The sequence below is a fragment of the Mandrillus leucophaeus genome, unplaced genomic scaffold (assembly GCF_000951045.1).
Source record: "Mandrillus leucophaeus isolate KB7577 unplaced genomic scaffold, Mleu.le_1.0 Scaffold74, whole genome shotgun sequence".
Classification (NCBI taxonomy): Eukaryota; Metazoa; Chordata; class Mammalia; order Primates; family Cercopithecidae; genus Mandrillus; species Mandrillus leucophaeus.
Window position 1 is genome coordinate 486,530 of NW_012108030.1, and position 25,272 is coordinate 511,801.

Genomic DNA, 25,272 nt, shown 5'->3' on the forward strand with positions numbered 1-25,272 from the left:
TCTATTTGATTTTCTTGTCACCTCCCTGACCATTTCACTTTCCTCTGCTGCTGTGTCCTGACTCGGAATTGTTTCTCAATGTAGGAATGACTCATGGCTTAGTCCTTGAACCTCTTCTTATCTCTGTCCACACTCAACTGTGTTTCCTCATCATCTCATCTCATGGCTTTAAACTCCACTGTATTAGTGCGTTCTGGAATTGCTACAACAAAATTCCAGAGACTAAGTAATTTATTAAGAAAACAGGTTTAACTGGCTCACAGTTCTGCAGGCTGCACAGGAAGCATAGCGACATCTGCTTCTGGGGAGCCTTCAGGAAGATTCCAAACATGGTAGCAGGTGAAGTAGGAGCAGGCGTCTCACATGGCGGGAGCAGGAGCAAGAGAGAGTGAGGGGGGAGGCGCTACACACTTGGAAACAACCAGATCTCGCGAGAACTCACTATGATAAGAACAGCACCAAGGGGTGGTGCGAAACCATTCAACACAAATCCACCCCCATAATCCAACCACCTCCCACCAGGTGGGAGGATGCACCAGTAACAGTGGGGATTACAATTCAGTGTGAGATTTGGGCCAAGGACACAGAGCCGATCCGTATCACCCACCTACCCACCTACCCACCTACATGTCTCCATGTTCCCTGCAGACCTGTCCCCCGAACTCTAGAATTCTGTATCCTGTTGTCTCCTCAGCCGTCCGTGCAACCGTCTAAGAGACATCTCCACCTATATGTGTCTAAAGTGACTTCCCCAACTCCCCAGGTACATTCGCCTGCACACCTGAACATCTCTCCGATGACGGTGGCCCTATACTTCCTGGCTTTAGCTTTACATTCAGCATATATTTGAAATAGAGAAGATATGACATTATATAGAAGGGTTTTAATTCAAATGATAAATAAAAGTTACATTTACCTAAAATGGTAGGGAAATGCATAGTTTCTAAAAGTGTTGTGAGCTGTGGAAGAAAAATGTTTGAAGACCTCCTGCCTACCTGATCTGCTGCCTCGGGACCTCTCTGACCTCCTACCTGTGTCCTCCTCACTCCCTCTGCTCCAGCCACACAGGCCTCTCCTATTCCTGGAGCCGAGGTTACTCCTGCCTGAGGGCGTCTACCTGGGCTGTCCCTGTGCCTAGAACTCTCTGGCCCCTCAGTTGCAGATAATCTGGCAAGATTTCCCCCATCCCGAGCTGCAAAGGTGCCCTCTGCCACCAGCATCACATGGGGTTTCCTACTCATTTAAACAAAACTTACTACTATGTTCTTTTTACATTTTGAGGATCTGGAGAAAATGGCAAGGCAAAGAAAAGTAACTTTGAAACAACCAACCTGCTTTTAGTTTCCTGATTTTGCTCCATTCAGCCCTTTCAGCTTATGAAGCCAACCTCTTCCCCTCAACGCCTTTCATATTAAGAATGAGGTGTTGTCTGATTCTAGGATTGCAAATAACAGCCAATAAAAGCAGGTCCATATTTTTGCTCTATGTGTTTCTTTCTGGCTCTTTGCCTTCCACTTTCTACAGACTGGTAACAACAAGGCCCCAAGGGGAGATCAGAGCTGGGAGATTGGGGCTGTGGTAGTCTTGCCCCCTTTGAGATGTACTCAATCCTGGCTTCAGACTAGAGTGCTAAGGCATTTGTAACACATGGTTCTTTCCCCTGTATAGAGATTCTCCTTCCAGTAGTAAGGGTGGGCCCAGCCTCCATAATGTTTAAGAGGTACCCAAGTTGATGCTTTTTTTTTTTTTTTGGAGATGGAGTCTGTCTCTGTCACCCAGGCTGGAGTGCAATGGCTCGATCTGGGCTCACTGCAACCTCTGCCTCCCAGGTTCAAGCGATTCTCCTGCCTCAGCCTCCCAAGTAACTGGGATTAAAGGCGTATGCCACCACGCCTGTCTAATTTTTGTATTTTTGGTAGAGAGGGTGTTTCACTATGTTGGCCAGGCTGGTCTCGAATTCCTGACCTCAGGTATCCACCCGCCTCGACCTCCCAAAGTGCTGGGATTACAGGCATGAGCCACCGCTCCCAGCCCCAAATTGATTCTCATTTGTATCCAGCATTGAGCTTCAAGCCTCTGTATCCTCCATTTCCCAGGGCAGAGCTCAGCCTGTGACCCGCAGAGGTGAGGGAGTGCTGCGCTCTGCATGGGGTTTAATCACAGATAGGTCCTTGCCCTGAGTGGGAGCTCAGTCCAGCCCAGCTACCCTCTGCTGCAGCCTGTGTGTGGGCGTCTCCCGGAGGGGAGCTAGTGCTGAAGAAAACGGTGAAAGATTCACTTGGTCTTTGTGTAGGAATGTATTAACCTTGCATCCCCCCAGTGCGGTGGGCTGTCGCTCCACATGCTGAGGCCTTCCCTGTGTGCATGGTTGTGATACAGAAAGTAATGTGTTGTTTCCAAGCATTAAACAACAGATTTTTTACTTTTAGGTTTGATGTGTGAATAATTACATTGACTGAGAAAGAAACCCAGAAGAGGAAGAAGAGGAAAGAAAAGGAGTCAGTGATGGCTACTCAGGTAAAGTGATATTTTACTCAGGTAAAGTGACATTCTTGGTGGGTCATTCTGTCTCCTTCCTTTGTGAAGTGCAGGACGTTGGAGTTGCAAATCTTCTCTGCGTCTGAAGCTTCCTTCCTGACACATTTGCTCATGCTCATCCATGCCTTTCCTCAGTTCCTCTCATCTTATTTACATTCCATCTCAGCATGACCGAGGGACATGAACTTGGGAAGAGGCTGTACTGGGCATGGTCCTGGGGCGGGCTCACACCCAGACATGGATGGGGACAGGGTGTGGGCCCCGTGGTATCAGAGCTGTTGGGCAGCAAGGATTGTTTGGGGGCCACATTGGAGGCACTGTCAGCTCTCTGTAGACCAGGAATAGAGAAGCTGCCTGTGGAAGTCACATATTAATGGGCATAAATATCTAGTAAATTATCGAAAGCGGCCAGGCGCCGTGGCTCATGCCTGCAATCTCAGCACTTTAGGAGGCTGAGGTGGGCAGATCACTTGAGCTCAGGAGTTTGAGACGAGCTGGCCAACATGGTGAAACCTCATCTCTACTAAAATTACAAAAATTAGATGGTCATGGTGGCAGGGACCTGTAATCCCAGCTACTCTGGAGGCTGAGGCGGGACAATAGCTTGAACCCGGAGGTGGAGGTTGTAGTGAGCCGAGATGGTGCCACTGTACCCCATCCTGGGTCACAGAGCAAGACTTCATCCTCAAAACAACAACAACAACAACATCATCATCATTATGGAAAAGGAGGCCTGTAAGGGGAGATCTTTCTGCCTGATTTTATACTACATTTGAAGCTGTATGAATGAGTCACTATTTCTAACTGCACCACCCTTAATGACTGGGAATTGAATGGAAAACCAGATACAGACATTAGAGCGTGTTTTATTCCATCATTGATTTAAAAATCTGAAATCAAGCTGAATGTCAGATTCTTCTAGCCATGGTCCGAATAGCCATCTCACAGAGACTGCTTTGTTCCTGTGGGGACTCTTACCAGCAGTTGTTTGAAGTTTTAAGGTTATAATTTTGCTCAGATGTAAGAGCTGAGCATTTGTTATCAGAGAAGATGGAGCCAAATTCTCCCACTGCACCAATTATTGTTAAATATTATATTTATTTTAAACATCACATGATGTATGTATTTGTTTTTCGGTAAAAGTTCAAGCAAAGATGCAGTTCAGGCATTAATACATGTTGGCCAGGCTGGTCTCGAACTCCTGCTCTGAAGCGATCCTCCTGCCTGGCCCTCTGAAAGTCCTGGGATTACAGTTGTGAGCAATCATGCCCGGCCCACATTTCTTTTTAATTCTTCGAAGCCAAAATGTAAATCGCCATTTCTTTCATGTAGGTTTGTAGAGATTCAATTGGTTTCTTTTTATAGACCATATTTCCCTGTTTCTTTGTATGTTTTATTGTCTTCTTTTGTGACTTCAGCATTTGAAAAATCAGCTGCCTCCCCAGATTTGGTGGCTCCTTTGTTCAGGGAGGACACTCCAATCAACTACCCTAGATTCTGGAGACTTCCCATGCTTTTTCTTGCTGGGGATTCTGCCCTCTCTGGGCCTTTGCTTGTCATCTCCCTATTGAAGAGGTTTGCGGCTTTCTAGTCAGAAGCTCCCCTATTTTCTGTGCTATTGTAGATAGACTCTAGTACTGCAGATATCTGTGGTACTAGATCTTCACCCTCGTGTCTTTCTGTGTTACTGCAGGCACTGGTTTATGTCAGTCATCTTTTTGCTCAGTGGCCCCTAACCTTTCATCCTGTTCTTTCAGTGCTACCACAGGAAGTCACCACTAGAGCAGTTGTCAGCCTAGCCATGGAGGCAGGGACACCTTAGAGAGCCCGTATTAGGGCAAGGTCAAGGGTAGCCCTGAAGCAGGACCACCCCTGAGAGTCCAGAGATGTAGAGTCACCAGTGTGTGATCGCAGCTCAGGAAACCACAGCCTGTGAGAACTTCCATGTGGAGTGATCCCAACAAAACTAATGGGGCAGGGATCCCCGGGACACTGGGGACCTAACTCCTACTCCAGGACGTCTAGAAGGTGGGACATAGAGTCAAAGAAGACTATTGTCAAGCCTTAAGATTTAATATGTGTGCCCTATTTGAGTTTCAGACTTAACATGGGAGCAGCTACCTCTTCTTTCCTGTTTCTGCATTTTGGAGTTGAAATATTTAACCTGTGTCTATGCCACCATTGGATGTTGGAAGCACTTAAGTCGTTTGATTTCACAGGTTCACAACTGGAGAGCGTTTGCCTCAGGATGAAGCACATGTTTGAGTCTCACCCATATCTGATTTAGATTATAGTTAGATGCAGCTGTAGACTATAGAGTTTGGAATTGGTAGTAGAAAAAGTTAAGACTCTGGGGGGCCATTGTGATGGAATGCATTTCGCATGTGAGGAGTACATGAATTTTGGTGGGGCAGGATGGAATGCTGTGGTCTGAGTGTTTTTCTCTCCTCCACAGTTCATTTGAAACTTAATCCCCAATGCCCAATCTCCAGGTATTATGAGATTTGGGTTTTAGTAGGTGATTGCATCACAAGGGTTCTGCCCTCATCAATGGAATATGGTGTTCTGGTCAATGAGATATCAAAATGCTTATCCTACGGAGTTCACTGCTTTTTGGCCCTTCTGTCCCTTCTGCCATGTGGGGACACAGCGTTCCTCCCCTCCAGAAAATGCAATAAGACACTATCTTGGAAGCAGGGATCATCCCTCAGCAGACATCAGTCCTGCTGGCACCTTGATCTTAACTTTCCCAGCCTGTAAATTATGAGAAATATATTTCTATTGTTCATAAATTACCCAGTCTTATTTGGTTATAGCAGCACAGAGAGACTAGTACGTTCTGTAACCCTAATGTAACTGTTTGATTGTTTTGATTCAACTCTTAATTCTCAGACATCTGGGTTCAGATGCTTGCTCTGCCATTTTCAGGTTGTTGACCTAGGCAAGTTTGTTAGCGAGTCTGTGGCACAGTAACATGGAACAAGTCTCTCTCTCATAGGCTATTATGTTGTTGTTTGAATTAGAACATGTAAAGCATTTGGAGTAATGCCCAGCACATGGGGAGTGTTCCAAAACTTTAGTCATTGCTGTTACTCTGGTCATCACAGTTTTTAGTTTATGACCTTCCTTTAAAGCTGCTGTAGACATTGTCATCTCTGAAAACACCACTCATATACTAGCTCACCTAGACAGTTGATGTATAGAACATAATATCTAACACTTTCTAAGGGATAACCATGTGTTCTTCTTATTTGTGTATTTCTTGCATTGTCCACAAAAAGAGAAATATACACTGATGTAGAGAATATAATAGTCTCCTATTGTATTTTGTAACAAACTAAAATTAAGCACCGTAACTTTCTCACAGATGCCTTTTATAGATATGTCAAAACACACACTTCAAAGTGATGTGATAGTTCTCTCCTCATTTTATGTAAACAAAAGAGCTCTCATATTGCTTCTTTTTGAAATGTGTTTTTCATTTCAGGGACCTTTGACATTCAAGGATGTGGCCATAGAATTCTCTCAGGAGGAGTGGAAATCCCTGGACCCTGTGCAGAAAGCTTTGTACAAGGATGTGATGTTGGAGAACTACAGGAACCTAGTCTTCCTAGGTGAGTATAATTTCATTCTAGAAGTTCAGATTTGCCTTCGTGCATTTTTGTATTTTCTCTGTTGTCTTTCTTGGGAACCCCTCCATTATTTGAGACTGAAGCCTTTTTGGTTCAAAAATAAAAAGCTTCTTAATGCTGCATCTGGCCTTTCACTGTCTCCTTTGTATATATATTCTGCGGCCTTCTTTGTACATCAGTGGTGGTTCCAGAGCTGAAGTTCGCAGAGAACTTTATGGCAGAGTTAAAATATCCAATTCCGTTTTCTGTCCATGTGCTTTTTTGTTTGTTTAAAACAGGTTCTTGCTCTGTTGCCCAGGCCGGAGTGCACTGGTGTGATCACAGCTCACTGCAACCTCTGTATCCTGGGCTCAGAGCAATCCTCCCACCTCAGCCTCCAAGTAGTTGGAATTATGGGTACCACCTCCAAGTAGTTGAAATTATGGGTACGCACCACCATGCCCAGGTAGAGACAGGGTTTTACTATGTCACTCAGGCTGCTGTTGAACTCATGGGCTCAAGGAATTCTCTGGTCTTGGCATCCCAGAGTGCCGATATTACAGGCTTGAGCCAGTATGCTTGGCCTATCCCTGTGGCCTATCCCTGACCCTGTGATCCGCCCGCCTCAGCCTCCCACAGTGCTGGGATTACAGGTGTGAGCCACCATGCACGGCCAAAGCTTATATTTTTTAAGTCCACATAATTTGTTTTAAGTGACCGCTACTTTCATCTGGTGCATTTTCATGTATTATAAGTGAACTTTGTTTTTATTTATTTAATAATCAGTTCCATATTTTTGAGGATACTCAGTTTTCCTTTGTTTCATGTTTCTTTTTGAGGTAGTGTTGTATTGGGGAATGTATATCATGTTATATATTTTACAAGATTTCTTTCTTTTACAGATGGTATAGTTCAGCAGCAGTTTCTCTAAAACTTACACAAACTCTGTAGTGTTGTAATAAGATAGTTTCAGTTATTCCTTTTACTCCCATTTCCCCTGACTTAATTCCTACTATTAAATTTGTTAATGAGACCGGGCGCGGTGGCTCACATCTATAATGCCAGCACTTTGGAAGGCCGAGACGGGCGAATCATGAGGTCAGGAGATTGAGACCATCCTGGCTAACACGGTGAAACCCCGTCTCTACTAAAAATACAAAAAGTTAGCAGGGTGTGGTGGCCGGCGCCTGTAGTCCCAGCTACTTGGGAGACTGAAACAGGAGAAGGGCGTGAACCCGGGAGGCGGAGCTTGCAGTGAGCTGAGATTGCTCCGCTGCAGTCCAGCCTGGCGGACAGAGCGAGATTCCATCTCAAAAAAAAAAAAAAAAAAAAAAAATTTGTTAATGAAATTGATTACAGTTCTTTTCATTGGAATTTTTTTTAATACCTTGAATATATTTTTAAAATATAGTTACTATCTTAATTGTAGAAATACCATGAAAGAGATTGGTCATACTTTGTTTTTTGTTTTTTGGGTTTTTTTGAGATGGATTTTCACTCTTGTCGCCCGTGCTGGAGTATAATGGCACGATCTCAGCTCACCACAACCTCCGTCTCCCAGATTCAAGCGATTCTCTTGCCTCAGCCTCCTGAGTAGCTGGGATTACAGGCATGTGCCACCACGCCTGGTTAATTGTGTATTTTTAGTAGAGGCGGGGTTTCTCCATATTGGTCAGGCTGATCTTGAACTCCCGACCTCTGGTGATCCGCCCATCTCAGCCTCCCAAAGTGCTGGGATTACAGATGTAAGCCACTGCGTCCAGCCTGGTCATACTTTGTTATATAAGACACATTGCTTTTCTGTAGTAAGTTTCAGTTTCCTAAATATAACTCGCTGGACTTTCTTTAAATCACCCTTTTTTTTTTTTTTTTTTTGGGAACAAAAGCTATATTATAATAATTATTCTCCAGTCTACTTTCATGTCCATCATGTTATACTGAATTATTATTTTCAAACCTTACTTTATTATACATGTAGCCCATTTCTTGCACTTCAAGGACTTCTCAACTGATGTTTATAAAACCTATGTATTTTTTTCCATCATGCTTAGGGAATGAGGAATAAATTTTTTTAAAAAATTGTATTTTATCCAGAAGTGTTTTTCCTAGGTTTTCTTCCAGGATTGTTGTAGCCTGGGGTCTTACATTTAAGTCTATATTCATCTTGAATTAATGTTTGTGTATGATGAGAGATAGGGGTCCAGTTTCACTCTTCGATATATGGCTAGCCAGTTTTTCCAGCACCCTGTATTGAATAGAATGTCTTACCTCAATTGTTTTTGTTGACTTCGTCAAAGATCAGTTGGTTGTAGGTATCTGGCTGTATTTCTGGGTTTCCTATTCCATTCCATTGGAGAGCTGTGGCTGTATTTCTGGGTTCCCTATTCTCTTCCATTGGAGATCTTCTATTTTAATGGAAGCATGTATATCTAACAATTTTCTATCTTAGCACTGTTTTCTCTGCATATATAAGTTTTGGTATGTTCTATTTTCATTTTCCTTTGTTTTGAGGTATTTTATCATTTCCTTTGAGATTTCCAATTTGGCATATTGACTGTTTAGGAATATGTTGTTCCCACGTATTTGTTGATACTCTAATTTTTTTTCTGCTGTTGATCTCTAGTTTTACTTTGTTATGATGGGATAAGTTATGCTTTATGATTTCTGTCTTTAAAATGTGTTAAACAGGTCAGGAGGGAAGAGGGCCAGCCCCTCCACAACCTGTGGGTGTTTCTCGTCAGGTGAGATGAGAGACTGAGAAAAGAAATAAGAGACAGAGACAAAGTCTCTGGGCCCAGGGGACCGGCGCTCAGCATACGGTGGCACTGGTCTCTGAGTTTCCTCAGTATTTATTGATCATTATCTCTACCATCTCGGAGAGGAGAATGTGGCAGGACTATAGGGTAATAGTGGGGAGAGGGTCAGCAGGAAAACATGTGAACAAAGGTCTCTGTGTCATAAATAAGTTTAAGGAAAGGTGCTGTGCCTTAATGTGCTTGCACAGAAACATCTCGGTGCAATAAAGAGCAATATTGCCACCAGCATGTCTCACCTCCAGCCCTAAGGCGGTTTTCTCCTGTCTTTGTAAATAGAACATACAATTGGGTGTTGCACTGAGACATTCTATTCCCAGGGACGAGACATTCTATTCCCAGGGACGAGCAGGAGACAGATGCCTTCCTTTTATCTCAGCTGCAAAGAGGCCTTCCTCTTTCACTGATCCTTCTCAGCATAGACCCTTTACTGGTGTCAGGCTGGGTGACGGTCAGGTCTTTCCCTTCCCACGAGGCCATATCTCAGGCTATCACATGGGGAGAAACCTTGGACAATACCTGGTTTTCCTGAGCAGAGGTCCCTGCGGCCTTCTGCAGTGTATTGTGTCCCTGGGTACTTGAGATTAAAGAATGGCGATGACTTTTACCAAGCATACTGCCTTCAAGCACTTTTTTAACAAAGCACATCCTGCACAGCCCTAAATCCATTAAACCTTGAGTCAACACAGCAGGTGTGTCTGCAAGCACAGGGTTGGGGCTAGCATTACAGATGAACAGCATCTCAAGGCAGAAGAATTTCTCTTAGTACAGAACAAAATGAGTCTCTTATGTCTATTTCTTTCTACATAGACACGGTAACAGTCTGATCTCTCTTTCTTTTCCCCACAAGGAGTTTGAGACCAGCCTGGCCAACATGGCAAAACCGCGTCTCTACTAAAAATACAAAAATTACCTTGGCGTGGTGGCGCGCACCTGTAGTCCCAGCTATTTGGGAGACTGAGTCAGGAGAATCGCTTGAACCTGGGAGGCAGAGGTTGCAGTAAACCAAGATCACGCCACTGCCTTCCAGCTTGGGTAACAGAGCGAGACTCAGCCTCAAAAAAAAAAGAAGTGTTAAAAAGTTTTATTTTTAAATATTTCTTTTGAAGAATGTTCCGTGTGGAGTTTGGAAAAAATTCTTTTGTGCTGTTTTTGGGTGATGTGTTATGCATATGTAGATTAGGTCCAATTTGACGTATAGTTTAGGTTGCCTAGTTACTTACTTTTTTTGTATCTGATTGTCCTATTTATAAAAGTGGTCCGTTGAAGTATTTTATTATTACTGTGGAAATTTTTCCCCTTTAGTTATGTTTCTCTTGCTTCATATATTAAGGATCTCTAATATTAGGTGCATATATATCTGTAATTGGTATATCTTCCTGGTGAATTAACCCTTTAATTATTATATAATGCCCTTCTTTGTCTCTTGTACCAGTTTTGACATAAAGTCTATTTTGACTGATATTGGTTTAGCCACCTCTGATGTCTTTCTGTTACCATTTATAAGGGATATCTTTTTTCATCCTTTCAGTTGAGCCTGTGTGTGTCCTTCAAATAAAAATGAATCTTTTGTGGATAGCATGTAGTTGGAGCCTATTTTTAAAATTCATTCAGCCAGTCTGTATCTTCTGATTGTGGAGTTTAAGCCACTTATAGTTAATGTAATGACTAATAGAGAAGGACTCACTGTTGCCATTTTGCAGAATGTTTCCTATATCTCTTAGATTTTTTTGTTCTTCATATCTGTTACTGCCTTTGTGTTTGTTTAGTTGATTCTTTCGTCTTGACATACTTTTATTTCCATTGTATGTGTCTTCTATACATTTTTTGTGGTTATCATTGCAATTACAGAAAACACTTTAGATTTATAACATCTTGTTTTAAACTGATAACAGTTTGACTTCAGTCACATACAAAAATGACTCCTTTACAGGTTTGCACCCATGTTATGTTTTTGATATCCCAGATTACTTCCATAAATACTGTGTCTCCATTAACATGTATTTAAACCTTGACAGCAGTTTCCTGCTTTCTTAGTTTTTTCAGACTAATATTTGCCTATTTTGCTAGGGTTTCTTCTGTACCCCAAGTCTCCTTAACATTGTTGTACTATCAATAAGGTTTTATGTTGTCTTTTTGTATGTGTACAAAATGAATTCATCCATCTCCTCTTCATGGCTGTTATCAAATTTTTTCTTCAGGATTATACTGTAGGAACTTTTTTTTCGCATCTCTCCTGATATGTAGGGTTGTTGAGCATATGCCTGGAAATATAACTCATGGGACATTCAATTTGATAAATTTCATAGCATATATTATAAAGACATAAGTCTGCTTTCTTCCCGTATCCTCACACTGCCTCCTTTTTAACTGTCTTCCCTTGTCCTGTGCACATAGTATAATTCCCATGTTTAAGTATTGGTCAGTATAATGCTATTCTAAATTAGTTTCTTTTTTCATCCAAAGTCAGGATTTTAACTGTTGCTTGTGAAATTATATACCCACAGCTCTGCAAGCACAAACACTGCTGCCCCATGCACATTACTCCTTGCCCTTTTCCTCTTGCCTTTTCTCTTCCCTGGCCTTTCCTAAAATAGTACTTTGTTCCAGACGGACTACCTGGCTACTTACTAGCATATTAGTTTTACACTCCCATTATTGCATAACTCCTTCACCTCCCACACTACTCTCACTCTGTAAGGGATGACCCTACTCATCCACTTGATCACTTCTTTTTTTTTTGAGATGGAGTCTTCCTCTGTCTCTCAGGCTGGAGTACAGTGGTACGATCTTGGCTCACTGTAACCTCCGCCTCCCAGGTTCAAGCAATTTCCTGCCTCAGCCTCCCAAGTAGCCGGGACCTGCCACCACACCCAGCTAATTTTTGTATTTTTAGTAGAGATGGGGTCTCACCATCTTGGCTGGGCTGGTCTTGAACTCCTGACTTTGTGATCCACCTGCCTTGGCCTGATCACTTTCTGAGAACACTGCCTAAATCATTATATGCAGGGAATGATGACTCAGATACTGTTATTCATGGGGATGGCTGAATAATGCTTTTGGCAACACAGCATGGATCTTGAAGTATTTCTTTCTACACTGTTAGTATTTGGGGTGACCTGTTATCTGCAGAACCTGCTTGGGCAGTTTTTGAAAAAAAAAAAAAAAACAGTGTTTGATCCTGCAAAGGTAGGTGCATATCTTACTTTCTTTGTAAATTGGATGTAAACATGTAAATCCCGTGGGCATACTTTGCTTGTGTGTTAAATAGTGATAATTTACCTCAAGACTTTTTAAACAAGTTAGTACTGTTAGCTAGTCTAGAAATTGTGTTTTTTAGTAAAGACTCACAGATTTCTTTGTTAAATAAAGCATATCAATACTGTTCCATGTTTATAATGAGATAGCATATTGGCTTCACCTTAGTCAGCATGGCTACCTATAGTAGATATTGTAGATTGGGTGGTTGAAACAACAGAAATTCACTTTTCACAGATCTGGGTGATGAGAAGTCTAACATGTCAGAACCACCATTTTGGGTCTTGGCATGGGCCCTTTTTCCGGTTTACCATGACTTTCTCTTTCTGTGTCCTTACGTGGCAGAGGACCTAACTGCCTCCCAAAGACCACACTTCCAAGTACTATCACATTGAGGATTAGGTCCTCAACATAGGAATTTTGGCAGACGTAAGTCTTTATATCAAAGCAGCCTTCATTGTATCTGTAAGTTTTCATTTTGTAGTTTCTTCCAAACAATGTTTGTTGTCTTTTATCTTAGTTCATATGCTTTTCAAGTAGAATCTCTGTATGATATATATTTTGTGGCCAGTTAATTAGGTAATTAGAGGCAATGAATAGGACCAGGTGTGGTGACTCATGCCTGTATGTGATCCTGGCACTTTGGGAGGCTGTGGCAGGCAGATTGCTTGCCCTCAGGAGTTTGAGATCAGCCTGAGCAACACAATAAAACTCTGTCTCTACCAAAACTACAAAAAAATCAGGTGGGCATGGTGGTGAACATCTTTGGTCTCAGCCATTTGAGAGGCTGAGGTGGGAGGATTGCTCGAGTCTTAGAAGTGGAGGTTGCAGTGAGGCAAGATTATGCCACTTCACTCCAGCCTGGGTGACAGAGTGAGACTCCATCTCAAGAAAAAAGCACAATAGATAGGGAGTTGCTGTGTTGATTGTTACATAGTTGTAGGCATGAAGTCATAGTCAGTATTTCTGACTTCCTGCCCCACTTTTTATTCTATATTATGTTGTATATTTACCGTCCTCCCATCCAAGTAGTAACCAGGTCTGACACTGTTTAGCTTCTGAGATCAGCTGTGTTCCGGGTGGTATGGCCAAAGACATATTTATCTTTCTTTTATCTTTAAAAGTCAGTGATCTCAACATATTTTCTAGTTATCATATGCTGTCTCTAGAATATACGTTCTTGCTTATTATAAAGGGAGAATTGTTTAGAATTTCATACTATAAATTTGTATATTTGCATATGATGCAAATTTGTATATACAATATACAAATTTATAGTATGGAATTCTAAATATAATGTATATTGTATTTTACTTACGTGCTGGTTTTATCTGGGTTATTAGAGTGTTTTATTTATTAATTTTTATGATAATTATTAATTAGTTGAACTTGTGAATATTTACTGTTACACTGTATCTTGCTGTAGTTTGACATTTGTTTGTACACAGCAAATATGAAGTGAACATATATAACTTTTATTCTCTTATGAGAGAGCCACGTTTTCTGCCAATTGGTGTGTAATTTGGTGTCATTGGTTGCAAAATACTTGTTTTAGTGCCAATATATGTTTGCACAACATAAATCTTTTGGTCATAGGATGTTTGAAACTAGGCTTTCCTAAATAATTTGAATTACATGTAGTCATCCTTTCTTTACTATAGACTTCTACTCATTTTGTATTTCTAAAAATAAAAGATCATGGTGGAGAACTTTCACACCTGTCTGGTATAAACATTATGGTTAGTGTAGTATGTTTCCAATATAAAGTATTTATCAATAGTAGTTATTTTTAAAAAACTCATGTTCATTATATTTTGCAGGTATCTCTCCTAAATGTGTGATCAAGGAATTACCACCAACAGAGAACAGTAATACAGGAGAAAGGTTCCAAACAGTGGCACTGGAAAGACATCAAAGCTGTGATATTGAAAATTTATACTTCAGGGAAATACAGAAACATCTATATGACCTTGAATTTCAATGGAAAGATGGTGAAACAAATTATAAAGAAGTGCCAGTGCCCCATGAAAACAATCTTACTGGTAAAAGAGATCAACATAGTCAAGGGGATGTAGAAAACAATCATATTGAAAACCAGCTTACATCAAGCTTTCAGTCACGTCTGACCGAACCGCAGAAAGTTCAAACTGAAGGGAGAATGTTTGAATGTAATCAAACGGGGAAGACAGGTAATAACGGTTGCTTAGTTTCTCCACACATTAGGGAAAAACATTATGTATGTAATGAGTGTGGCAAAGCCTTTAAAGCATCTTCCAGCCTTATTAATCATCAGAGGATACATACTACAGAGAAACCTTACAAATGCAAAGAGTGTGGCAAAGCGTTTCATCGGGCCTCACTACTAACTGTACATCAGGTAGTCCATACAAGAGGGAAATCATATCAATGTGATGTATGTGGCAAGATCTTCAGAAAAAATTCATATTTTGTAAGACACCAAAGGAGTCACACTGGACAGAAAGCCTACGTGTGTAATGAATGTGGTAAGTCCTTTAGTAAAAGTTCCCACCTTGCTGTTCATCAGAGAATTCATACTGGTGAAAAGCCTTACAAATGTAATCTGTGTGGGAAATCCTTTAGTCAGCGTGTCCATCTTAGACTTCATCAGACAGTTCATACTGGAGAGAGGCCCTTCAAATGTAATGAGTGTGGCAAAACCTTTAAACGGAGCTCAAATCTCACTGTACATCAGGTAATCCATGCAGGAAAGAAACCATATAAATGTGATGTATGTGGTAAGGCATTCAGACATAGATCAAATCTTGTATGTCACCGGAGAATCCATAGTGGAGAGAAACAATACAAATGCAATGAATGTGGCAAGGTCTTCAGTAAACGTTCAAGTCTTGCAGTGCATCGGCGAATTCACACTGTAGAGAAACCTTGCAAATGCAGTGAATGTGGCAAGGTCTTCAATAAACGTTCAAGTCTTGCAGTGCATCAGAGAATTCATACTGGACAGAAAACTTACAAATGCAATAAATGTGGCAAGGTCTACAGTAAGCATTCACGTCTTGCAGTGCACTGGAGAATTCATACCGGAGAGAAAGCTTATAAATGCAATGAATGTGGCAAAGTTTTCAGCATACATTCACGACTTGCAGCGCATCAGAGAATTCATACTGGAGAGAAACCTTACAAATGCAATGAATGTGGCAAGGTCTTCAGTCAACACTCACGTCTTGCAGTGCATCGGAGAATTCATACTGGAGAGAAACCTTACAAATGCAAAGAATGTGGCAAGGTCTTCAGTGACCGTTCAGCTTTTGCAAGGCATCGGAGAATTCATACCGGAGAGAAGCCTTACAAATGCAAAGAATGTGGCAAGGTCTTCAGTCAATGTTCACGTCTTACAGTGCATCGGAGAATTCATAGTGGAGAGAAACCTTACAAATGCAATGAATGCGGCAAGGTCTACAGTCAATATTCACATCTTGTAGGGCATCGAAGAGTTCATACTGGAGAGAAACCTTACAAATGTAATGAATGTGGCAAAGCCTTTAATCAGGGCTCCACACTGAATAGACATCAGAGAATTCATACCGGAGAGAAACCTTACAAATGTAATCAGTGTGGGAATTCCTTTAGTCAGCGTGTCCATCTTAGACTTCATCAGACTGTTCATACTGGAGACAGACCTTACAAATGTAATGAGTGTGGCAAAACCTTTAAACGGAGCTCAAACCTCACTGCACATCAGATAATTCATGCAGGAAAGAAACCATATAAATGTGATGAATGTGGCAAAGTATTCAGGCACAGTTCACATCTTGTAAGTCACCAGAGAATCCACACTGGAGAGAAAAGATACAAATGTATTGAATGTGGCAAGGCCTTTGGGCGGTTGTTTTCCCTCAACAAACACCAAAGAATTCATTCTGGCAAAAAACCTTATAAATGTAATGAGTGTGGAAAATCTTTTATTTGTCGCTCAGGCCTCACTAAACATCGAATAAGGCATACTGGAGAGAACCTTACAACTAAACTCAATGTGACAAGGCCTTAGACGTTGTCCTAGTTTCTAGAATCACTGAATAATTCATACTTACTGTTATAGCTTGTATATTTTTCCCTTCTCTTGAAATCCCTGTGGAATTGTAATCTCCACTATTGGAGGTGGGGCCCGTTGGGAGGTGATTGGATCATGGAAGTGGATTTCTCAAATTGAGAAAGATTTAGCATCATCCCCTTGGTGCTGTCCTGGCAATAGTGACTTCTCTTGAGGTCTGACTGTTTAAAAGTGCATAGCACTTCCCTGTTGTTTGCTCTCATTCTCACCATGTGAAATACCTATACCCCCTTTGCCTTCCACCATGATTTTAACCTTCCTGAGCCTTCCCTAGAGGGTGATCGGATGCCAGCACCATGTTTCCTGTTAAGCTTTCAGAAGTGTGAGCCAATTAAACTCTTTTCTGTATACATTAGCCAGCCTCAGGTATTTTTTTGTAGCAATGCAGTTATGACCTAATACATTTACACATGCAGTAAATATAGCTAAGTTTTAAGCTAGTGTTCACTACTCACTGGGTGTAAGAATATGTATACATATTCCAGGATGTATGCATACTGGAGAAAAATCACAGAAGCATAATACGTGTGGCAAGAATTCTACTCAAAAGCCAAAACTTGTGAATCTAGGTAATTCAAAGGGATGTATGAAATGAAATGAGGGTGGCAAAACCTTTAGTAGAGTTCAATCACTACTTGTCATAAGAGAGTTTATACTGATAGGAAATCATATAAATGTATGTGTCAGAGGCTTTCCCCAGGCATCAGAACTCACTAGGCATCAGAATATACATCTTTGAGAGGAACCACAGAAACGTAATGTGCATGCTAAGGCTTTTACCCCAACATCAAAATGGAAACAGAGTATTCATACTAGAGAGCAACCTTACAAATGTAACAAATGGTTTTAAAAAATGAAATGTTCAAAGACCTGGAATCAACCCAAATGCCTATCCGTGATAGACTGAATAAAGAAAATGTGATACACATGCAACATGGGATACTATGCACCCATAGAAAGGAATGAGATCATGTCCATTGCAGGGACGTGGCTGGAGCTGGAAGCCATTATCCTCAGGAAACTAACAGAGGAACAGAAAACCAAACATCACATGTTCTCACTTGTAAGTGGAAGCTGAACAATGAGAACACATCAACCCAGGGAGGGGAGCAACACACTGGGGCCTGCCGATGGGGGTGGGAAGGTCAGGGAAGTGGAGCATCAGGAAAAATCGCTAATGCATTTTTGCCTTAATACCTAGGTGATGGGTTGGTAGGTGCAGCAAACCACCATGGCACATGTTTTCCTGTGTAACAAACTTGCAAATTGTGCACATGTACCCAGGAACTTAAAGTGAGACAAAACTAATGTCCATGCCTTTGCAGTTTGATTGAATGTATAGAGGTGAAAAATCCTGTAAGTATGCTGAACATGAAAGGAACTGTAAGCAGTAGTGTGTCTTCAGGCTTTACCAAATTATTCCTATTTCCTATTTGAGAGGAAACTTGGAAATGTAATCAATGCGGCACAGCCATTATTCACAGGTAAGATCTTAGCACACTGCAGCCTCAAAAAGTGGTCCTCCCACCTCAGCCTCCAGACTACCTGAGACTACAGGTACATGCGATTGTGTCTAGCTTACAGCTTCTCTGAGATATCCAAGTTGCAAGCCTCACTACTTTTGTGCTTTGGGGCCTTTATTAAGTAAAATAGGAGATACTTGAACACAAACACCACAATACACTTTAACAATGCTAACTGAGATGACTACTAAGTGACTGAGAGATGGGTAGGTTATTCTGTGTGGCTACACTGTATAAAGGGATGATTTATGTCGTGGGCAGAACAATGTGAGATTTCATCACATTAGTGAGAGCAGTGCACAGTTTAAAATTTCTGAGTTACCTTTTTTGGGAATATTCCATTTAATGTGTTTGGATCACAGTTGCCATGGGTAATTAAAATCGTGGAAAGTGAAACTGCAGATAATGTGGGATGACTGTACCAATATGTTAGGGGGAGGGAGCCAGCTGGTTGTGAGATGTAAGTTTGTGATTCTGAGATAGCAGCTTTGCAAAAAACTGCAATTCGTCAGTTCACCAATATTGATAATAATGGTGCAAGCTTGGTGAGCTAAGAATGTTCCTGAAAACCTTTGTTCCCACTGCCAATTCCTGGGGACAGTTATGGGTTCCTAATGACATCACCACAAAGACACTTTGGAGTGTTTGGTAAAGGCTATTTCTTTTCAATGATTGCTGGAGGCAGACGGGATCAAATAAAAATAGAACATTGTGGGCTCCCAAGGCTGAGGTGGAGCTGGAGGACGCCAGCCAGACTGTGGAGCAGCAGTCTCCTTGTGCACGTGCCTGAAGTCCGCGTGGGTGTTTGAGGAAGTGGGGATACAGCATTTAATGGAAAATGGATGCTTAAGAAGTAAAAAATGGCAGGCTTCCTAGATAGTTTTCATTGGCCAGAATATGAATGTATTGACTGGGGTGAGAGAAGGAATGCTGTGGCGTCTGTTGTAACAGGTATATTGTTTTTTACAGGCTGGTGGATAATGACGCAGCTGTGGTGTATCGTAGGCCAGAACAGTTGAACCATGCCTTTCACACATGTGGTGTATTTCCCACATTGGCTTTCTTCATGATAAAAATGCTGTATCCAATGCTCAGGTGACAGATGATAGCTGTGAAAGAGGCTGTTGAGGAAGAACAGGTGCTTGAGTTTGGCTTTTCATTGGTTTTGTGTCGATGTTTGGGGTACTTATTGCTTCCATGTGGATTCTTTTTGGTGCATATGTTACCCAACCACTCTGATCTACAAATTTGGAAGAACTGAAGAGCTATGGACCTGAGATCACTTCTTAAATCACATTTTCCTTGTGTTATATTCTGTTTGTAGGTAAATTTTTATCTCGGTACACATTGCCAAATGGAGTAGCTTGTACATTAAATGTTTTGTTTCTTTACATTTTTATGTTGTGTTTTTTTGTTTTGGTTTTTTGTTGTTGTTGTTGTTGAGATGGGGTTTTGCTCTTATTGCCCAGACTGGAGTGCAGTGGCATGATCTTGGCTCACCACAACCTCTGCCTCCTGGGTTCAAGTGAGTCTCCTGCCTCAGCTTCCAAGTAGCTGGGATTACAGGCATGCACCACCACACCCAGCTAATTTTGTATTTTTAGTAGGGACAGGGTTTCTCCATGTTCGTCAGGCTGGTCTCGAACTCCCAGCCTCAGATGGTCTGCTCGCCTCCGCCTCCCAAAGTGCTGGGATTACAGGCATGAGCCACCACGCCTGGCCTATGTTGTGTGTTTTTAAAGTTTTATGAAATTTATGTTCTTCATTTTTCACTGCATAGACTGTTAATACATATATAATACAAGATTATATGGATTGGATAATGAGTATCTGTTTTTTATTCCCGAGATTTAGAACTTCACCTGTTCCCTGAGCCAGAGTTATATCATCATGTCATTTTAGAAGTAACCACTCTCTCTCTGGCCAGACGCAGTGGCTCACGCCTGTAATCCCAACACTTTGGGAGGCCGAGGTGGGTGGATCACCTGAGGTCAAGTTTGAGACCAGCCTGGCCAATATGGCAAGACCGTGTCTTTACTAAAAATAGAAAAATTAGCTGGGCGTGGTGGTGGGCGCCTGTAATCCCAGCTACTTGGGAGGCTGAGGCAGGAGAATCATTTGAACCCTGCGGGCAGAGGTTGCAGTGAGCTGACATTGCACCACTGCACTCTAGCCTGGGTGACAGAGTGAAACTCCGTCTCAAAAAAAAAAAGTAACTGCTCTCTCTCAGTATCTCTAATTTCTGAAGATGCGCAAAAAATATAGCTTCATATAGCTGGAATGAGCACTGAGCCATAAAAGGTATTTCAGCAAGTTGTAATTTATTTTGGCCTAAATATGAGGTTTTTTTGTGAAGGGAAAATGTTTGTTCTTATGTATGGAAGAAGTGTACATTTATATAATGATTTTTTAAATGCCCAAAGGATGAGTTTGAAAACCTCTTTTAAAAAGAATTCCTCTAACATGACCTTATGTGAGAAGGTCATACTCTTTTACATGATCAAATAAACTCAGTTTTTTAATGATTATTGTAAAAACACTGTGTAAGGCAGCTTAGCACCATGCTTCTCATAAAAGCAGCTTAAATTATCCACTGGGGTTATCGTTTGACAACCTGCCATTGTCTGGTGTTATACAATTCAATAGCAAGCAAGTTTGAGGCAATTTAAAAAGTGGAATAATTAAAGATAAGGCACTTCTTCCCAAAGGAAATTATCACCTAGTGAAAAATTAGACATTTCATCTACTCAGTTACTGACTGCAAGTCTTTCTTCGCTCTAGCTCAAGCTTTGGGTGAATGTTCCTGCGAAATATATCTTGAACTTGAAAGTTCATACTCTAGTCAAAAACTCCTTTTACTGAGTTTGCAGTACTGTATTTGCACTGTGTGTATTTCTCTGGACCTTTATTGCTACTTTTGCTTTCCTTTGTTACACAGATTTTGTGTTGCACTTTTGTCTCCAGAGGGGTATTGTAGAGCCTTGGTTGTATGAATAATAGCAGTGGTAGTGTCCACAGCTCCAGTGCAAGCCCATTTGGCATCACTCCTCTCCTCTTTCTGAGAGGATTTATTGTGTGCAGAGTATGAAGCAGTTGTGGAGCGCTGTGTCTCTGTCAGGATACCATCTTGTTTGATAACATCTTTCTTTGTTGTCTTTCCTTGAAAATGTCAGTAAGCTCTGTTATGCTTCCAGCAAATTGTAAGACTATTTGTTTCCACCCTTATAACCTGTTGCAATACATATTATTTCTCATACATTTTAATATTGTTTGTTGCAGAAAACAAACCATAAAAATTCATTTGCTGTTCAGTTTTCAATTAAAAAAAAAAGAAATAAGGCCGGGTGCGGTGGCTCAAGCCTGTAATCCCAGCACTTTGGGAGGCCAAGACGGGTGGATCACGAGGTCAGGAGATCGAGACCATCCTGGCTAACACGGTGAAACCCCGTCTCTACTAAAAAAATACAAAAAAGTAGCCAGGCACAGTGGCGGGCGCCTGTAGTCCCAGCTACCCGGAGGCTGAGGCAGGAGAATGGCGTAAACCCGGGAGGTGGAGCTTGCAGTGAGCTGAGATCCGGCTACTGCACTCCAGCCTGGGCGACAAAAACGAAACTCCGCCTCAAAAAAAAAAAGAACATTGTTAATTTCTGAGACTTGATGGACGGTAATATGGAAAATCTTTTCTTTTGCCTATTTATCTGTGCATCTACACTGGTGAAATTTCTTCTCATGTTTTTAACCTATTTTCTAATTCAATTTTTTTTCTATGATATACTTTACTTTGTAGAGCAATTTTTGGTTTCCAGCAAAATTTAGTGGAAGGTACAGAGATTTCCTATATAGCTCCTTCCCCCACATATGCATAGACTTCCCCATTGTCAACATCCTCCACCAAAGTGGTAGATTATCACCCAACATCCCTAGTTTATACTTGGCTCACACTTGTACATTGTGTGGGTTTGGACAACTGTAAAATGGCACATATTTACCATTATGGTAACATACAGAGTACTTTGACTACCCTAATAATCCTCTTTGCTCAATCTAAATTTGTATATTTCTTTCACTTCTGTCACTGTTGCTTCACGTTTTGCAGCTGTTTTTTAGTGCATACGCACTGATGGTTCTGAAATCATCTTTGTAAGTTAACATTTTTATCATGTAATCTCCCTGTTTTTCCGTGGTATTTTTATTTTCTCTGAAGATTACTTCTTTTGTTCCAGTCAGTTTAGCAAGTTTATTTTGCCAAAGTTAAGGATGCTTGCCTGTGACACAGCCTTAAGAGTTTCTGGCCATATATACCCAAGGTGGTCGGGGTGCAGCTTGGTTTTATACACTTTTAGGAGATACCAGTTAATATGTAAGATGCACATTGGTTTGGTTTGGAAAGTCAGAACAAGTCCAAGCAGGGAGGGTGCTTCCAGGTCATAGGTAGATAAAAGACAAAGGTTGCATTCTTTTGAGTTTCTGGTGACCATTTTCAAAGGAAGCAATCAGATATGCATTTATCCCAGTGAGCAGAGGGATGATTTGAATAGAATGGGAAGCATGTTTGCCCTAAGCAGTTCCCAGTTTGACTTTTCCCTTTGGCTTAGTGAGTTTTGGGTGCCAAGATTTATTTTCCTTTCACATTTCCCCTTTTCTCCTTTAAAAATCTTTGGGAGAGGCTGGGTGTGGTGGCTTACACCTGTAATCGCAGCACTTTGGGAGGCTGAGGCAGGCAGATCATGAGGTCAAGAGATGGAGACCATCCTGGCCAACATGGTGAAACCCCATCTCTACTAAAAATACAAAAATTAGCCAGGTGTGGTGGCACACGCCTGTAGTCCCAGCTACTCAGGAGGCTAAGGCAGCAGAATCGCTTGAACCCAGGAGGCAGAGGTTGCAGTGAGCCCAGATTGCGCCATTGCACTCCAGCCTGGCGACAGAGGGAGACTCCGTCTCAAAATAAAGAAAAAAAAATCAGGTTTCATCTGATCTTTCGTGGCTGGGACAGTTTATTTTTAGGCAGGCAAATTCCATGTTATTTGGAAAGCTCATTTTTAGCACGTTGTAAAGTATCATGTCCTATGAAGAGAAAATAGCAGGAGGAACAGATCAAAACGAAGAACAATTCTGGAAAATATATACAGGCCATATTACTCTGAAGTCCATACATCAGTAGGTAGGTGTGAAAGTGGCTTATGTATGTGAATAGGTCGCTGTTATTTTCTTTTGAAGTTTAAATTGTCTAGCTTCAGTTATCAGGGCTTTAAGAAAATACAGTTTAGTTTTCAGTGATTTCATATTAGAAAATATGGGGGAAAAAAGAAAAGAAAGAAGAAAAAATTGAAAACATTATTTCAGAGACATGTAGCTAGAAAAAATTAGAATTCAGTCCAAACTGTAGAAAATCATAAAAATTGAAAAACATTAGGCAAGACTAGAATCTAACAACAGGTATACCATGGTTTTTGAAACATAATTTTTCTCCAGTTTCCCATTTTTATTAAAGTCAAATCATGGAAGGACTGATTTACTTTATTATACTTGGCCGGATTATATGTGTAAAGTGCAGCAAGTATACTTATTTTTCTTACAGGCTTTAAAAATTGGCTTTGATGGAACTTTGTTCCATAGAAGCAATCTCAGATAAGACTTTTAAAAAGCAGAGCCCAGGCATGGCTTTGTAGCACCAAATATCAATGAGTTGGGTAAATTCTTCTTCTCTTGAGGTGCCATGATAACCTGGGGCTCCTGGGTCTGTCAGAACGTGGCATTCTTTACTTGCCACAGGTCAGGAACCTTGTATAGGGACTGCGTTCACAAGGAATGAAGCCAGTTTTCCTGAGAGGGTTTCATTGGCTGTGTAAGTCAAGTTAGATTAGCATGCCATTCCAGTCAAAGCCTTGGTAAAATGACCAGTTTCTCTGATGGCTCCCTGTTGCCAAAAAACAAAAAACCAAAACAAACTCATTGCACTTAACGCAAATAACTGTATTGCCGTAAGTTAAGAATACTCAGAAATAGTTTCCAAATTCTGGAGAAAGCGGGTAGAGAGGAACAAATATTTCCAAATTTTGTTCACAGCAGTATACCTTCCTCAATTGTTAAATGCTGTCAGCCAGGCACAGTGGCTCATGCCTGTAATCCCAGCACTTTGGGAGACCAAAGCGGGTGGATTGCCTTAGGTCAGGAGTTCGAGATCAGCCTGGTCCACATGGTGAAACCCTGTCTCTACAAAAATACAAAAATTAGCTGGGCATGATGGTGGGTGCCTGTATTCCCAGCTACTCGGGAGGCTGAGGCAGGAGAATTGCTTGAAACTGGGAGGCAGGGGTTACAGTGAACCCAGATCATGCCATTGCACTCCAGCCTGGGCGACTGTCTCAAAAAAAAAAAAAAAATTGTCAATAGCTCAAAAGAAAAGTTTCCTTGACTCTGTAAAACAAAACAAAGGATCCAAAGAAAAAAATCAGAAAGGTTACTTTCATCTCCTTTTAGTTCAGTCCATGCAGTTAATGTGTGTTGTGTTTGATATTCATGAACATTTTATTTCTCCATGAAAGTTTTGAAAGTTGTTTCCTCTATTCCTCTATTCTAATGTCACAATTTCCAAAGTTATCAGAAACTTGCACTCCAGAGCACCTATCAAAGTCCTATAGCTGATTATAAACCAACTTTTGAAGAGGATCCGAACAAGACAACAATTGCCTATGGACAACAAAATGTCTCAGGACAGCTGTTATTAAAACCACAATTGACTATAATGGAAATTTTAGTTACTTCTTTGACATACAACAATTTTACTTAACAATCAATAGTAATAATAATAATAATTATTATTTTTTGAGATGGCATTTTGCTCTTGTTGCCCAGGCTGGAGTGCAGTGGCATGATCTTGGCTCACCGCAACCTCTCCTCTGGGGTTCAAGCGATTCTCCTGCCTCAGCCTTCTGAGTAGCTGGGACTACAGGCATGCACCACCACACCCAGCTAATTTTGTATTTTTAGTAGAGACGGGATTTCTCCATGTTGGTCAGGTTGGTCTTGAACTCCCGACCTCAGGTGATCTGCCTGCCTCAGCCTCCTAGTGTTGGGATTATAGGTGTGAGCCACCATGCCCAGTCAACAATTATAATTACTAATAATATGTGGCCAGGCACGGTCGCTCACATCTGTAATTGCAGCACTTTGTGAGACCAAGGTGGGTTGAGGTCAGGAGTTCAAGACCAGCCTGACCAACATGGTGAAACCACATCTCTACTAAAAATACAAACATTAGCCAGGTGTGATGGTGCACACCTATAGTCCCAGATACTTGAGAGGCTAATGCAGGGGAATTGCTTGAACCCAGGATGCAGAGGTTGCAGTGAGCCAAGATGGTGCCACTGCACTCCAGCCTGGGTGACAGAGTGAGATTCCATCTCAAAAAATAAAATAAGAACATATAGTAAGTC

At 41.3% G+C, this 25,272-nt stretch overlaps 1 protein-coding gene across 1 annotated transcript in view; it reads left to right on the forward strand.

Annotated features, from left to right (window-relative positions):
• Positions 1 to 17,169, forward strand: part of ZNF616 (zinc finger protein 616) — a 27,269-nt gene extending 10,100 nt beyond the window's left edge. Inside the window, exons 2-4 of the mRNA XM_011965859.1 lie at positions 2,430 to 2,517; positions 6,026 to 6,152; positions 14,041 to 17,169. Of these exons, the coding sequence (XP_011821249.1) occupies positions 2,506 to 2,517; positions 6,026 to 6,152; positions 14,041 to 16,247 (2,346 nt within the window). The 5' untranslated portion in view covers positions 2,430 to 2,505 and the 3' untranslated portion in view covers positions 16,248 to 17,169. The remainder of the gene's footprint in view (positions 1 to 2,429; positions 2,518 to 6,025; positions 6,153 to 14,040) is intronic.
• Positions 17,170 to 25,272: the final 8,103 nt, after the last annotated feature.